This window comes from Spermophilus citellus (genome assembly GCF_964194105.1).
Source record: "Spermophilus citellus genome assembly, chromosome: 11".
Classification (NCBI taxonomy): Eukaryota; Metazoa; Chordata; class Mammalia; order Rodentia; family Sciuridae; genus Spermophilus; species Spermophilus citellus.
In genome coordinates, this window is record NC_138192.1 from 111,583,204 (window position 1) to 111,600,726 (window position 17,523).

The 17,523-nt window shown below is 35.1% G+C and overlaps 1 protein-coding gene across 3 annotated transcripts in view; it reads right to left on the bottom strand.

Annotated features, from left to right (window-relative positions):
• Positions 1–567: 567 nt before the first annotated feature.
• ERBB4 (erb-b2 receptor tyrosine kinase 4) overlaps positions 568–17,523 on the bottom strand; it is a 1,081,463-nt gene continuing 1,064,507 nt past the window's right edge. For all 3 annotated transcript variants that reach the window (XM_081261308.1, XM_081261306.1, XM_081261307.1), the window contains 3 exons: positions 12,547–12,594; positions 11,477–11,774; positions 568–8,878 (listed from right to left, as the gene is read on the bottom strand). In XM_081261308.1, coding sequence (XP_081117434.1) covers positions 8,433–8,878; positions 11,477–11,774; positions 12,547–12,594 — 792 coding nt within the window. In that variant the 3' untranslated portion in view covers positions 568–8,432. The remainder of the gene's footprint in view (positions 8,879–11,476; positions 11,775–12,546; positions 12,595–17,523) is intronic.

Genomic DNA, 17,523 nt, shown 5'->3' on the forward strand with positions numbered 1-17,523 from the left:
AATCTTAAAATTATCAAACTTTGGGAGGAATGAAGAAATAATAGTCAATACTTAAATCTTGTTCATGTCACCAATGCCTCTGAAATCACTCTCCTAAAGTTCCAGGGGCTTATCCTAATTGTTAGTCAAATGTCTCCCTCCCTCTCTGGAAGAATGGTGGTCACGTTTGATATTCTTTACAACGAAAGGTTTGAGAGGAACCATCATTTTCTAAATCGCAACCAGGAAGAAAAAAGATATTAATACTACTGGGATTTAATCTACAAAATATTTTATGATTTTTTTTTTATTCCAAAGAAACAAACCAACCAAAATTAATTAAGCATGGTCTGCACAGATGAGTACTCTGCTCACATCGGTAGGCATATGTGTGGAATGGTGAAAGCATATGGAATGGATCACAGTCCAAACAACCAAAGGGCTTGAGGAATAATTAATGAGATTCATAAATATGGTTTAAAAAAAGCCATTTTTACATCTTTAGGTGATTAAATCCAGAACAAACCTTATTCTTCCCCAACCGGTTTTTCTTATAACAAATTTCTGACACAGAAGAGAACATTTGTTTCATATTTTATTGAATTTCATTTATATTAAATTAAAAATATATTTCTGACAGATTCATGTAACAAAAAGGCAGAACAGTTTTCAAATTGTTCAGCTGGGATGATCAGTACGGAATGAGGCAAAGCAGTTCGCATTCTATAATTGCCTTGAACAGGTATAATTCTTTCCCAAGAGCCAAAGGAGGATCCTTGAGAACTAACTGAAAAGCCTAATTACATAAATTTAAAATACTGTTTCTCCCTCATTCTCGAATAACAACAGAAATCAGGGGAAGGGCGGAGAAAGGGGTGAAAGGCTGGAGGAGAGGAGAGAATAAGGGAAATTATACTAAAAATATACCTAACATTAAAAAAGTTAGTATGTGTTAAGTGCATAATCCTTCATAGATAAAATAGAAAAAAATTAAAATAACATTACACCACACACAATTGGCATATCCTATTGTGTAAGCGAGTGCAGAGGTTGGACAGGTCACAATAGTGCTGAACACAGAATCACGAGTAATGTCAAAATGATAACTTCCAACCAAAAAAAGAAACAATCACAAGCCAATTACTTATATACAAATCAACCCTAAAGACAATTATGTTCCAAATAAAGATGTTCACAAAAGAAAATCAAAGCAACATTATCCTTATTTACAAATGCAACTAGCCATGTCTTTAACAAGCTATAAAAATACTATTCACATTTTCAAACATACAGTAGTATTTTTTGTTTGTTTATTTCAAAAAGGCAGCTAACTTTGAACGCTGGGATTTAAATGAAACATTGATGGCTTACCAGCAAGTTATTTTTGTACCCCTGTCCTTTGAAGATACTTCAACAGGAGAGAGGACTTGTTTTCTTTTGCAAGTTAAGAAAATAAGGACGTGAACACAACTCTGCCTTTCGGTAAAGTGTCTCCCTTTATCACCCAAACTGACCTTAGTCAACTACTTTGATGTGTGCATGAGATGAGAATTTGAGAGAAGATTTCATGTGGCTTATTGTTTTGTGCTATGAATCGTGTGACACGTTCATCTCATTTTCATTACATCTTAACATCTTGTTCCGATGCTCAAGAAAGAGATGAAGGACTAGTCAAACAGTGAGAAAAATGCATTTTTAACATGCAGCGGTGCAATTCCTGGTGCTCACAACATGAGATGTAGACACACCAGCCAGTGAGATGCGCATTCAAAGTTAGCTGCCCTCGCACAGCTGCTCAGTATAATAATCGACCCATTTAACAGCAGTACCAGTTTATGCTACATATTTCAAAGTACCTTACTTTAAGAGAACAGCTTACATATCTACACTTAGAAAATAACTTTCGTAGTTGATTACTGTAGTAATTCCAAAAGGGTTCTTGGAGTGCTATGGTTGTAGTCCCCTCACTCCCCCCTCCCAGCCCCTGAGAGATCCAGAAATATACAGGAAAAGGACTCACACATTAAGGGGAAAGGTACAACCTCTCCATTAACTGAAAACTCCGGAAATGATACTTGAAAACCAGGTTTATGTCAATACATAGAAGGTCTGATTTGCTTTTCTTCAAAAGGGCTATAGGCCTGGGAGAAACATTTATACATTAGGGACAAAAATAGCAGAAAAGGAAAAGTGGCTTGGACAAGAAGACTATAGCCTACGGGGAAGAAACTTTGTTTTCCTATGTTTGTATATTTGGACAAATATAACCAGTTCTCATGATACAGGGACAACTTGCTAGAGCATTACAGGAAAAATGTCCTTAAAGAGCAAAAGTAGAGAAAGAATGGTGTTCTATCAGAAAACATGGATTTCCATTACAGTGAAACTGCACTCGTTATAAACTGGTTAGATGGGTGAACGGTCTGAAGAAAAATCACAGGAGGTTCTCAGAGTTGCAAAGCCTTTACCTTTATGATAATAAGATTCCTCATTTGGAAAAAAAAATTACAGCAGCTATAAAATATTTGCAATTAGAAATAAAATAAGATGAATAAAGTAAATAAGTTAATTTTCTAGCAAAATCACTTCTCAGTAACACATATAGATTTACAGAAAGATTATATCTAAGACCTAGAAGAACATGTGCATGTATGTGAATTTTGAGATGCATGTTGGGGCTGATTTCATCTCAAATTCAAGAACACAGGAAGAGAATTAATTTTCATGGAAAAACAATTTTAATATCCTAAAGTATTCTCTGTGCAATAATCTATTTGATAAATAATTTAAATAGTGTCCAAATTGGTAACATCTTTTATGGAAAAAAAATCAGGCATCTGAGGATAAAGGCTACGTCAGTATTTAGCAGAGCAGGGTGTTGGACCCCAGAGATCCACTATGGCTTAAGAGAGGATCAGCATCCTAATTAGCCACTTTGAACTAGGGTGGTAGAAAGTGAAGACAATAGGGGCAGCTGTGTCAATGAGGGGGAAAAAATGTAAGGTGCTATTTTACTCTAAAGTTCAGACAGAAATAAAATTTCCTGTGATTCCTAACAAGATAATCATATATTTGCAAAGCTGACTGTCAAAGAGTGTTTTCCATGTGAATGCCCCCATGAAATTGGGGTTTGGAGCCTTTTCAACACGTGACTCTAGAAGCTTTCTCTTCTTGCCCAAAATATCACCTGGCTAGGAATGAGATGAGGCAGCAGTTTGGAAAAGTGACATATCCTATTATTTTGCCTCTCTACAAAGTCAGTGGAACTTGAACAGTGTGTGGAATTTCTACTATTTTAGAGAATCCTTTCTTCTAATGAATTGAACAAAGCAGCCCATGGTTTTAAAAGAAAATAACCCACACAAAGTCAAGGGCTCCTGGCCCCACAGGATACCCACAACAGCTTTGTGTTTACAACTGCGGAGAAAATTCCTTTTGCAAAAGCATCTCCAGAATCAGAAAAAAAAAAAAAAGGTATTAATTCTACCCAGAAATATATAAGCTGACCCCACTGTAGTAATAGAATAAGGTCTTTACTGATAATGATCTCCTAAAATTATACATCTACTTCCACACATTGTTACTTGTTCTTGAGTAAATAGCAAACAGGCACCAGTGTGCCTTTATGTGCCTAGACAGGTACAAGGCTGTCCTTCACCTGACACACAACAAAGTCCATGAACTCAGGCAGATCGGGATGTTCTGCCCACAGTGCATACAATTGAAGTTGATTTGTCTGGCTCTTTAACAGCTAAAAGGTTATACCTGCATTTTTCATTTGCCCTATACCAAATCATCATTCTAAAATCTAGAGTCCAAAAGGATGACAGTATAGTCATTTAAAATGTTTGGTTTAACATGTATTTGTCAGGAAAAAAAAATGTTAACTAATTCCTTGTTGGTTTTGGAGGCTAAAAGGCATGTTGAAAAAACAAAGGATATGTCACAATTTAAATACATTTTGTTTGCTTTCTAAATGACAGCACTCTTTTTCTCTCTCTTTTTCTTTCTTTTTCTTTTTTGTCTCTGCATAAGGTAATAGAATATTTTCATCTTCTTTACTTCATTTTGAAGACTTCTTACTTAAAATCTCATGCAACATATTTACCTACTAAATGCTACAAGGTGGTGTTTGCAAAACAAAATGAAAAACATAAAATAAATTTCTCTTTATGCTTAATACATTTGAAAAGTGATAAAGAAATAAGAAAACTAGAAACAATTTAGCTGTAGTGCTTTAAACAGTTTCCAAATTTGGAACCATAGGTGTCTACTCTCAGCTAAACCCCACAAGTAACAATTTAAATGGCAAACTTAATTTTACATTCTACATTTTCATATCCTGAATTTTATTTTGTTACATTATACCTTATGGTTAGTTTTCTAGTTTGATTTAATTAGTAATATTAAAACTGCTTAACATCAGATAACAACCTAACTAAATCTACATCTTACAGCATTATCGTGATTCTGTCCAGTTATATACATGCTTTCATGATCCCCTTTTCTATTACCTTAGGAACTACATAGACTAGTTAAATAATTAACAACTATAGGTGGGTGAATAATTCAAGTTTTTAAATAAAGGTTAGATAGCTCTAAAAAAAAATTTGTATTTACATCCTTCCCTGTCAGGCGTAAATGATGTTAATTTTCTTTTGCTTTTTGACACTTCACAAAGTGCACTAATCATCCTTCCAAGTTCATCTAGCAGCAGAGCCTCAGAGCACTTTTTCTATCTTTCCCCAGCATTAGAGATGAGCACCATCCTCGTGCCACATCCATCTTTGACACTGACACACCAGGAAGAACTTCAAGGTACACTACTAGGTCATTCCTCCTGATATACAAAGCTAAGTTTCTTAGTTTTTAATAGAGTTTAAATATTGCTTTGTTTTTCATGTTATTTGAGAATGCTTCTGAAGAAAACACTTTCATCTGATCCTGTGCTACTAATAATATTCAGAAAACCAACAGCTGCTAGGTCATCAAAGTACCTCTGTGCCACACATGCCTTGTGATTCTGGATTTACTCAGGTTTAGAAGACATCTTTTTATACCTGTTTAAGAACTAATTCTTTAAACAACAATTTATAAGGTTTTTCTGTGTCTGAAAATAGGATTCTACAAGATAGGTTCAATTGACAAAATCTGGCAATTTAAAAAATACAGTCAGTATAGTTTTAATATTAATTTTTCTCAAATTTACACAATTGATTCTGCATATTTCCATTGATATCACTGGCCTCTGGTTTCTGATATGCCAAAGCTATTTGCAAGCTTTAACTTGTGTTTTAAGATTTCACTCTACTGGGTTAAAATGTTATTTTTACTCCTGCTTATATACTGTTAAATATGTTTTCCTAGGGGACAAAAATAAAACAAAAATGAAAGCCCCAAACAATGGAAATCAAGCATATGAGACAAATCATTCAAAAGAAATGTTAAGTACTTTAGGCCAGTTTGAATTGTACTTACATCAATCTCTAGTGATTACACGGAAATTACATAAACTGTAAGTCTTGTGTTTTAAGAGAAAGGAGACTACATATGCTAAGTATATATCTATTACCTTAACAGTTAAAAAAAGATTATTATTTTTCCTTCTTCAAATTAGGTGTTCCTGCTTCCCATTCATACGGCAAAAGTCATATGAATATTGTAAATGAAAAAGTCAAGTAGTGCTGTCAATGATGACTTGATACAGATTTATCTAGAAAGAGGGGTTTATATTCAATTCTCATGGGTACAAAGAGGAAGTGCCCTTTTCCTCTGAATGGAGGGGAAGAGCTTTGAGATGGTAGGTTGTGGTCCTGAATCAATCTGTGTTTTCATCCTTGAGAAAGTGATGAACTTCACTGGAAAGAACCTCATTAATCTTCCTTCTCCTTAACCTCACTCTTTCAGCTTGCCTGACTCCTGAGAATTTGAGACCAACCCCAGCACCTCTAAGGGATTTCACCAAAGATCATTCATCATTGGCTATTGTTTTAATGGTGAAGTTGGAATCCAGATAGACCAATGAGCCAGTGAGGCTATATCCTATTAGACCATGTTTGGAGGATATGGTAGAAATTATCCTATTTGCCAATTTCAGTAACTTGAAGGATGTTTCATTCATGTTCCAAATTAGTTCACAAGACTTTTTTTACTTAAAAAAAAAACCCTGATTTTATGGATGCTACTCACAAAATAATCCATGCAATCTGAGTTTTTGAACTCATGGAGAAATTAAAATTTCATTCCAAATAAGTCTTGACTGCAAAACTTTGAAGTCAGGGAGGATATTCTATTTATCTCTATGTTCCCCATATAACATAGTGCCTTTAGTAGACTCTAAATCAATATCTTTTGAATAAATAGGTTTTGGATGAATAGATTTGTTTTTCAAATTAGGTAGAAACAGATATACTTGGAATTTTCCCCCTCTAATCTCTCTCTGCTTTACCAATGGACATTTTTAGTTTAACTGATTATCTTTAGGTTATTGAATTTCCTTTGCTCCCAATTCTTAAACATTAGAAAAAAGTAATTTTTAAAATTATAAATGATTTTTGGGCAAAACAGAAAACATATATATATATACACACACACATATACATATATACGTGTATGTATAGATATACATATATATGTATATGTATATAATTTTCCTATTATTGTGAGTCCCTGCTTTACTAGAAACTCAACTGTCATTTGTTTCCATCACTCATCTTAACTCAGTAGATGTTCTTTTAAAATGAAAAGTCACAGATGGTTCTACATCTCGGAGCAGTGTGTGCAGAAAAAGAGTTCTTAAGTCGAAATGTCAAAAGATTCATGTGTTGGAGAATAAAATGATTGCATGAGAAGAATTTTCACATTTATTTACAAATTTTAACCCAAGGACCTACCTACAAGCTATGAATATTTGTGTTTTTCTTTATGTTATACCAATCTATGCAAAGAGTTACCTTCTATTCAATATAAAGAGAGTCTCCTACTAGAAATTCCATGGAATTCAAACCAATCCTTTACTTGCATTCCTTCATATGGAATATTCAAACTGAAAAAATTTCCTTATGTAGCAAACATGATATCCTATGGAGCTAATGTGCTCGCTGTGTCACTGTAATCCCTGGATTTTGTTCCAAAATCCTAATTTGCTTCATTTGGCATTTCCACAGTCTGTCTTTATCTTAGCTCTTAAAGAAAAAATGTACTTAAATTAGTTAATTTGCTGGTTGCTTCCATATTGCTTCATTCAAAATCCAAAATGGAGTTCAGAAAAATAACAGATAAATTTATAGCTTAAGTGCAAACTACATTTCTGAATATCTTCCAAGTAGACATACCCATCCAGTGTGTTTCTTCCAGTTCATGGATTCCCCCATTGGACCACCCCTGAACGTATCAGTAGTTTTCTTGAACCATATAGAACTATCTCCTTGATTCCTTCTATTCTTAAGATTATCAACTGCCTATCAAGTACTGCCATTTATGGAAGAGAAGAAAATTTTGAAGAATGTAAAGGGTGAGGGAGAATATATTCAATAGTGCAAAACATGAATGCTAGAGTTGGTGCAGAATTTAACTAAGGTCTTGACCTTCCCTTCTAATTTTAAAGACTGATTTTTTTTAAAAAAATAGTGGCCATTTCATCATATTAAAATATTTTTAAAATGATATAAAGAAGCTTTGATGGAAATATTCTTGCAATTAGAAATTAAAGCCCCAAATAGAAAAGTAACCAATACAAAGATATAAGCCAAAGCAAAAAAAAAAAAAGAAGAAGTTAGAGAAGGAAAAGGAAAAGAGGAGGAGAAGAAAAATAAATCAGAAAAGGCTTCCAAACAAAATTACTCTATATGAAGTTGGTGAAGATTTAAAAATTATGAAAGCTGGGATTGTCATTCTTCCTTACCAGGATAGAAACTATTGAGGAAAAAATTGGATTCTGAATCTCAGTTAGTCTCATGTTACTGAAATGATTATCCTTTTGTTCTAATAGAAATTTAATAATTCCCAGGGATGCTGAATATGATCATCAATTACTACAGGAAGGAACAGATAGTGTGGGTGGTTCAACCATCAGTAATTAAAAAAAAAAAAGGAAAGAAGAAAGAAGAAAGGAACAGAGGGAGGAAGGGAGGGAAAGGGAGAGAGAGAGCTAGTTTGAAAGCAGGCAGCATTGCCTTATTATTTTCTGGTCCATCTCCAGCTGTTCACTTTCCTAACCAACCCATTCAGAGAGATGAAGAAACAGTATGGTTCCTCCTGTCTTTCTCTTTCAGTCCTTCCTTCTTATGCTCAAGTTAGATAAGCGAGTAACTATCATTGCGTCTCTATGTCTTCCACTGGGAAGTGTCAAAACTACTGGCCTTGGGGGGGTAGAAGGAAGACCACCAGAGAAAGAGAGGGGGTGGGGAAATTGGAGCCGGGCATGTCTCTCCACCTTAGAACCAGGGCTGAGCTTACACCACAGTATTCCGGTGTCTGTAGGGTGGAGGAGGCAGCACAGTGCCTGGCTTCAGCGAGAACTCAGAGAGGTATTCAGGATTCTCTGCCACGATAGGCCGGATCCGTCCATTCTGTTTATAAAAATATTTTGTGCTGTACTCCTGCAGGTAGTCTGGGTGCTGTAGGGTGCTCCTGGGGGGCAGGCTGTGGTTCCAGTAGTCAGGGTTGTCAAACGCTTTCCTGGCCTTCTCTGGCACAGACAGAACGTTGTTCTTCAGGTACTCAGCATTCCCCAAGGTGTTGGCAAAGGTGTTAAGGTACAGAGGCTCGTTCACATACTCATCCTCTGCCTTGGGTGGGCCACTGGAAGCATTGTGATACTCGGGATTATCCAAAGCTTGAAGGTCTCCATTTTTTCGCCGAGAAACAAAAGGGTTCTCCTCCACTGGATTCAGGTATTCTGTAGGAACACAGAAATATCAGGTAGCATCTGCTTTCAGAAGAATGATACTCATACTAAGGTTAGCTTCTTTGTATGGAAAGCCACATATAGGTGTTCACAAATTCTCAAGCTGTTTGTAGATTACTACTGCTCTATGAAAAAAGGAGTATTCATGACAAAGCAAGGCACTGACAAGGCCAGGGTCAGAATTCCTCTCCTCTAGATTGCTCTTCTTTCCACCCAATTTTATTTGTCTGTCCCACATATGGGCTGGTTGTGTAAAAGCTTTTATTTTCTGAAAATTGTTAGTTTATATTTGAGATGAAGATGACCTGTCTGAGTTAAATATCCTTCAATATAGAGGAATTAGAAATTTTATAAAAATATCAAAAAACCAAAACATTCATGACTTAACCTTGTGCCAAGAAAAAAAGTGGATAAAGTGAAGAATCATGGTTTTAGTCTATGTGATTTGCCAAGAATGCCTATACCATTAACATTTGATTGTAGCTACTCCCAGAAAGTTTTTGGCATAGGGAAGGAAACAGCCCAGGAAAAATTTCAACTTTTTAATAAAATAAATCTGACAGACATCCTACATGCTTCTAGCTGAGTTGCTTGCTGTTACATACCGCACTTGCTTAATAATTATAACATTTATTTCCAAAGTCTAATCATAGTCACAAAAGAGCAAGTCATTAATTTCAATCATATAAAAATAGTCATTTTAATGGTAAAAACAGTGTCTACTTTGCATGGTTCAATCTAATAAAACCATTTAGAGAAAAGGTATTGGCCTAAAATAAAAATAACTCTGATACCTAACACTGCTTTCTCAAGCTGAGTTTCACCTCAAAATCGGTAATATAGCACAATAAGACATACATCTACATATCTACTAGAATTCTTTGTCCTCTCTTTTTATCATACACATAAAAACCTAAGGTATTCATATTTTGGAGTCAGGATATGGAGATGGCAAAATTATTTAAGGTTAAAAATTATTTAAAACAAACTTTCTATCCCCTATTCTTAGCCCAACATGCACAAAGTGAAATCCCATTAGCCAGGATTAAATTTTTCCCTGAATAAACACATGCTTGATAAAGTTCACTGTCTAGCATTACTAGTACAAGCTAAAAGGCAGTTCTGGATATCATGTATATTAATTATAGTTCAAAAAGTACAAAACGCTATAATTTCATCCATACCATAATTCTTGAGCAAGAAAGTGCAAACCTTATTTTTCCAGCTTCATAGAGAATTTAGATCTTCTAATTTCTCTTATATAATCTTCTTGTTCTATTACACTGTTTTTACTTTTCCCCAACAGGAGTAGGGTGAACTATATAGTTAGTGGCAAGATTTAATTTGGAGGAAAAAAAGTATGAAGAACTTATAAGGTAGCTAGATTTTGAATTTTCTTAGCAGATTTTAGAACATTCTTAAAAGGTAGGAATGCCTATAGTAAAATTCTATACTCTGAGGACTAGGCTAGAACATATTACAAACACTTGGATCTCAGTGTCCAGAGATAAAATCTAAGAATACTCTTCAGCGAGTCTACATAGACTGACTTACTCTTAGAAGCTTCTATTACTATTTTTCGACACTATCTAGTTATCTGCTGTACTGATACAAACTTGTACAGCTGTTCAGTTTGGGAGAGATAATTCTAGTTGAGGTGACAATCTTCTAAAGAGAACTCTGCTTTTAGGGACTCTACCAAATCTTCATAAAACCTACATTTGTGCCACTTTTGGACAACTCTATACATTAAACTGTACATTCAATAATGTCTTCAGGAATTTCTAGAAGATATTTTATAAAAGTGAACATAATCATATAAAAATAACATAAGAGGCTCTCATATAGAGTCTTAAAATATGGCTATTGACACTGAAGACTCAGAGACAATATCATCATTTTTAATATCAGTTATTCATCTCTGTTTTGTGATGCTTTTAGCATAGAAGAAAAGAGGCACTTGTGTTTTTTTCTCAAAACTGAAACATTTGATTTGGGTGTTTAATATTTCTACCACTAACTTTTACAAAGTCATTGCTGAGCTTTGTAAAATCACAAATCATTCTTTTCAAGAGTTGGTGGAATATGGAAGCACATAGAGGGTTAAAACTTTCATTTTGAGAAGTATCATATGAGAAATCATAATTTCCTAAAATAAACTATGTTATTTAAACTACGTCATTTTAATGAAGCTACCACATATTTTACTGGTGCCATCAAAAGCTTCAAACACTTTTGCCAACACAAGCCTTTCTGTCCATCACAATAATGGTTCTGCAGTTGTGCTGTGCTACCAAATTCATACATTCCAGTGAAGGTGAGTGCTTCTTCAGCTTGCCTGTGCATACAGATCCCCTGAAGATCCTATTCAGGTAGGATCTGAGATTCTGATTTCTAAGCAGAAGCATCTAGGTAATGTGCATGCTACTGGCTGGTTCAAGAAGAATACCACAAGGGATAGCAGCCTAAGACTTCTGCAGGTCACAACCTTACACAGTCCAGCTGTCCAGAAATTCCCATAGAATACATTGTAACTTTTGATGGAAGAGAATGTGGGTGGCAATCATTTTCTCAATGTTTGGTCTGTACCTTGTTTGGGTTTGTCTCTCATAGGTGTCATGTAACCTTCTTCATCCAGCTCTCCTCGTGGGCTCCTTTCTGGGGCAAACGCTGTGGGGTCAGCACTGTACCTCTGGGTGCTACTGTCCTCTTGGACATGGGGTTGCACGGGCTTACGCAGGGTGCCATTACAACAGGAGTCGTCGAAAATCTCAGCTGAAGCTCCCTGAGCAACTGGTGCTTCTGGGATTGTGCTGGTTGTGGCCCTGTAGGGCACTGCCATTCCTTGTTCTGCAGCAAAACCCCCATCCCGGTATACAAACTGGTTCTGTTAACAGTAGAAGCACATTTAGAGAGAAGCTGTGGTTAGGAATGGTAGGAAAACATGAGTGCTACCAACCAGAAAGATATCAATGCTCGTCTTTCAAAGGAAAGTCACAGTATTTACTACATTTTTTTTTTCCCTTAGTGGCTAATGAATTTGAATTACGGACTAGAAACAGTTATAATTCCCATTTCCCTTGAAAGGTAAATCAAAGGAAAATAATTTGGAAATATATATTTTTTAAATTTTACTAACCAGCTAAGGTGATCAAATAAAAAAGTATTTCATGTCATTTTCCCACAATTTTGCCTATTTTTGATAGAAAAATGCAAAGTGAATTTTCACGACAAATGACTTTAAGAGCAGAAATACAGTGATACATCGTGCACGGTGACATTTCCTTACTGCTTTTTATTCTGTGGTTACTGTGTCTGAGTCTCCAGTCTGTAACTAGAGAACCATCACTGAGATTCTGCCTTTTTAGCACATGACCTGTGATCATGGCAGTTACGATAACCTCCTCACCTAGAAGAATAATTTATGAGCCCAGGTAAGTCCTTCAGATGAAAGTTGAAGCCACTAATGATGCATGATATCTCAGCTTTGGATTATCTACTGAGATAAAAGACACCTACAAAGGCAGCTACACAGTCTATAAATTCTTAACTCACTGTTGGCAAGGCAAAATGAGGAAATTATGGGGAGATGTGAGAGAAGAAACATGGTAAGCAAAGACCAAAAATCCTGAGGTGAAGGTTGATCATGAAATACTTACTCCTGACATGGGGGTGTAGGCAGGAGGAGGGCTGTGTCCAATTTCACTCTAATAGGAAAGAAAAATGGAATGATGGATATAATAAGAGGCAACATGAATGGAAAATTAAAAAAGAAAAGGAAACGAAAAAGCACATGAGTTGTATGAACTAACGTGGGAAACGTGCACAACAGTGATTTTCCCTAAACATTAAAACTGTATGTATTATGCAAATGAGTGTATTTATGTTTTGAGGAAATTAAATATTTTAATTCAATTCCTGAAAAGGAAAGTTATATGAAAAAAGAAATTTTTCAATGGATTGAAAATGTAAGTTAATAGTAAGCATTCTTCTAATTAACCCTAGAAGAAAGGAAAAAGCAATCAATAATTAACTATACTTGTAAATGAGATACAGTTTCTTTCTTTACATGCCAAATGACTGAAATAGCCTCATATCATAGCATTAGCTTTTCTCTTAGAAAACAACAACAAAAAATGTATCTAGAAGGTGATAAAGTAGATTATAATATGCTGAAATAATTTGTTATTAAGTTACATTAATTTTTCACCACTTCAACAATGGACATCAGCAATGGACTTCTTAGCCTCTCATTATAAAAAGATATACACTATTTTATCTTTGCTCTTTATTTTTAGTTAAGAAATAGTGGGAAATTGGAAAAATCAATTCCTTTCTGGGAAATGTGCTTTTACATTTCTTTTATGTATTTTAAATCTGTCAAAACCAGATTTCAGTGAAAACACCAAAAGACACTTATATTTTTATAGCTTAATAGTCTATCCTATGGGCAAAGTGAAAGTGGATATAGAATGACATAAATTATTAAGAACAATGTTCCTTAGGGTAAGTGAAGGGGTTGTATGTATCTCAATTGTGTTTCTTAGTATTTTCACTCATTACTAAACACGTTTCTTGAGAACCTGCTGCCTACGTGCCAACTCTTTTCTACTTTTCTAGGCACTGGGGAAAATGAAAAATGCAGACAAAACTACTTTATCTTAAAATTTAATTATCTGAAATTCGACTTTATGTGAATAGAGATGATGCAAATATGGCAAGACACCTACATCATTAATGAGAAACATTGCTAAACATTATCTCAGGTCAGTATTCACACAATTTAGAGATTCGTAAAATAATCTAAGAAGCATATGGCCCCCAGGAGATTAACCATTTAATGTAAACCAATAACAATTGAACAATACAATCACTCTTAACTAATTTCGTCTCCTGGACTAGTCAAAAGAGAAGTCTGGAACTCCCTAGAGTGTGTTTACATTTCATTACCACCCCAAGTATGATATCATAGAAAGTATATACTGTTTTCCTTCTCTTCTAAGTTAGCTAGCTATGCCTTCAAGATTATGTCATGGTAAGCTAGCAACATATTTTATTTTTGAAGCGTTTTTCTTTTTAAATTCATTTTTTAAGATATGTCTTTAGTTGTTGATGGACCTTTATTTTATTCATTTATTTATACACAGTGCTGAGAATTGAACCGAGTGTGTCATACATGTTAGGCAAGTCCTCTACCATTGAGCCACCACTCAGCCCCTTAAAATTCATTTACAATAGATATATAAGACCACAAAAATCATACCTATTAGTGGATACCATGTAATGTTTTGATACATATGCATGTTGTATAATGTTTAAATTAGGTTAAACATACCTATCCTAAACATTCATCATTTCTTTATGGTGAAAGCATTCCAAATCTTTTCATCTAGCTTTTTGAAATGTACTGTACATTATTGTTACCTGTGTATCCCTACTGCACAACAGCACAAAAGAAATTCTTGCTCCTGTCTAACTGTAACTTGTTACTCAGTGTTCAACCTCTTCCTTTCCCTCCTGCTCAGCTTCTGGTAACCATCATTCGACTCCCAGCTTGTATGCAATCAGCTAGATTCCACATATGAATGAGATCATACATTGTCTTTCTGTGGTTGGTTTATTTCACTCAATATAACAATCTCCAGCTCCATCTATGTTGTCATGAATGACAGGATTTCGTCCTTTCTCATGGCCAAATAGTACCCCATTATGTATATTCACCACACTTTCTTTACCCATGCATTAGTCGATGAAGAATTAGGTTGCTTCTAGATACATATTTAACATGCAATGTGTAGAGGTGATATAATGCGTTAAGTAGGTTGTTTTATATCCTGTTAGAAATTTGAGCCTCAGTCCCAATTACTGTGAATTTGGTCAAACGTGAAATATCTCAGACCTTAGTTTTTTTCTTGGTCACTCTACTTTGTTCTTAGGCATGACAAAATAGGTTTCTGTATAAACAGACTTTGTAAGCTCTGCATTAGTATATAAATGTAAATGATATACATGTTTAAATATTCACATCAGCTAAACTGAATTTTTAAATTCAAGCATTCAATATGCCCAAGCCACTCATCAAAGTCATTTTTAAATGCTTAGCTGTTTTCTAATCATCTTAAATATAGGCATACTTTACTATCTTTTAGAAAGATACAAATAAACTCCTTTATAAAATTTGAGAAAGGAAATTTCAATGCAATCCAAAGATTTAGAAAACATTGGGATGATATAAGAACTAAGACAACTGCCTATCAGAACCTGATCATATTAAAAACCCTGATTAACTAGTAAGTATTTAACAAATATGTATTAAATCTCAACAATAAAAGCAAAGGCACTGTGGTAGGTGCTGGAGATAGCAGGGTGTACTAGAAGAAACATGGTCATTGGTCTTCGGGATTTATACTGTGTTATCAGATGGTACCTGAGACTTTTAGGAGAAAAAAAACAAAAATGAAATGAGACTGGAGTGAATCTATTTCAATTCTTAGATCAAATGTTAAAAGGCTAGGTATGCCAAAACCTGACTAAATACCATTGTTTCTTTGAGCCTTTAAACTTAACTTTAAATCTTGTCAGATTTGTTGTAAGATTTGTTGTACTGGGTAATATTCCACTCAAATTACAGCTAAGGAACTTGCACATTTTTCATTTCATAAAACTTGAGAGAGATAAATGATTGAAGGACTAACTCACAAGACATTCTTCAGCAGTTCATTATCTATCTTCATTACCTGGGCCAGAATGCCTTTGATTATAAAGGCATTGTATTAAAAATCACTGTACCTCTGGTAGTTAGCCTGCTCCAAGACAGGAGGCTAGGCTGTGCCCTATTAGAATGCATCTACTGTCCCTGCTTTGACAAGTGTCTCAGTCAGAAGCCTGCCAACTCTATCTCTGGACAGCCTGCCAAATAGCATCACAGGAATAGAGCATCTTCTTCATGCTTTCCCCCGTTTTCCACATTAAAATGGAAAAAATGCTAAGCAAAGCCCCTCAGCATTCATTGTTTTTAGGGGTACTGGCTGCTTTTTATGCTACTACTTCCATTTCTTTCAGATTGCTGTTTTTTATCTGTTTTCCATGATAAAAAGCACCTCATTCATTTCCCCCTGGAAGGGCAATGTAGCTCGAAGGGAACATCTGTGAGGCCAATTAGCTGGGCTGGAAATGTGATATAATTGTTGTTTAAATATATTTAAATTACATGTTAATCACTATGTCATAATTTATAGGCTTTGAAAATAACTTTTTGTACTTCAGAGCCAAGCCAGATTTCACTGGTTCTTGCTGTTTTTAGTCCACAACAAGCTCTTCTCATTCCCCTCTCCCTCAATTCCCCACACTCGAGAAGCTGAACTTTTAATATTGGAAGGAATGACAGCTGCAAGTAAATTGGTGGAGTAAAAATTAAGATCCTCACAGCAGCCAGAATGAGCTGGAGTGACCTTAAAGTTCGAAGCAGAACAAAGCGGTGCTCTCAGTTAAAAGGCTTTTGTTTTCCATTGTGTCACTTTCTGCTGTCCATCAAAGCCCAGCTTTGTGGATTTTTAGGAAGCAGCACTGGGTGCATCTGTTCAATTAGCTGGTGAGGGGATTTACTGTCAGCAGGACAGAGTCAGAAAGAGGTGGGTTATGAACCGGCAGGTGATGTGGAGCTTGTTCCTGATGGGGGGATTTGTAAGGGTGATGATAGAGTTTAATTTCGTGGCCATATCACTGGAACACTGTGTGATTATCTTAGACTCAAATATCAGAGGTTTTAGAGAAGGGAAGGGTCAATAAATACAATGTTAAATGCACTTTTTAAAACATCATACCCTAAACTTCACTTTAGATTCAAGTGATAAATATTTGAACTTTTATCTTATTATGTACACACTATTATTATATTGGCATTATTTAATATTTTTCCTTGAGAAGTTTTAAATGGTCAAAAAAATCACTGTGCTCTATGATATTTTTAAACTATCATACAAAATCTATTTTGTTAAGAAACAAAAATAACATGCCTATGACAAATTTCTGTCTAAACTAGACATGTGCTCAGTGAGAGGTATTTATTTTCTCTCTAAATAAGTATTTGCTCTCAATAGTAACTGTAGGATTATAGTTTCTAGGGTCAAGAGATACTCTAAATCCTGTTAACTAAAATAGAATGTGTGTCTGTAGACACTGCCAGTCCATCAGCACGAGTTTATTATCTAGACACTTCCACGTAGTAATACTAAGGGTTCTCCACCTTTATCCTCCCAGGTATATGTCATTAGTACTCTGATGGGCATTTCCACATTTTCACAGGTCAGACAGCCCCATAGAGAAAATGTTTTTGCACTGGAGGTGCAATTCTTGATGCATGGCTGTAACTCTATATCTTTCTAACAAGTGAGTTCACATACTGGTCAGTATTCGGAAACATCTAGATTTAGAAGCTTCATTTTTCACAGGACAACCAGAAGAAAACAAACAAAATATGTCCACCTATGCCTAGGGAAGGCCACTGTAATCTCAGCAGCTGACTTGATTGTCTAGGTCTATATCTATCTATATTACACATAGTATCCTTTGTCCATTTACGTATTTATTTAGTAATTAGTTTAATCATCATCCATTTTATTTGATGATGTTGGACT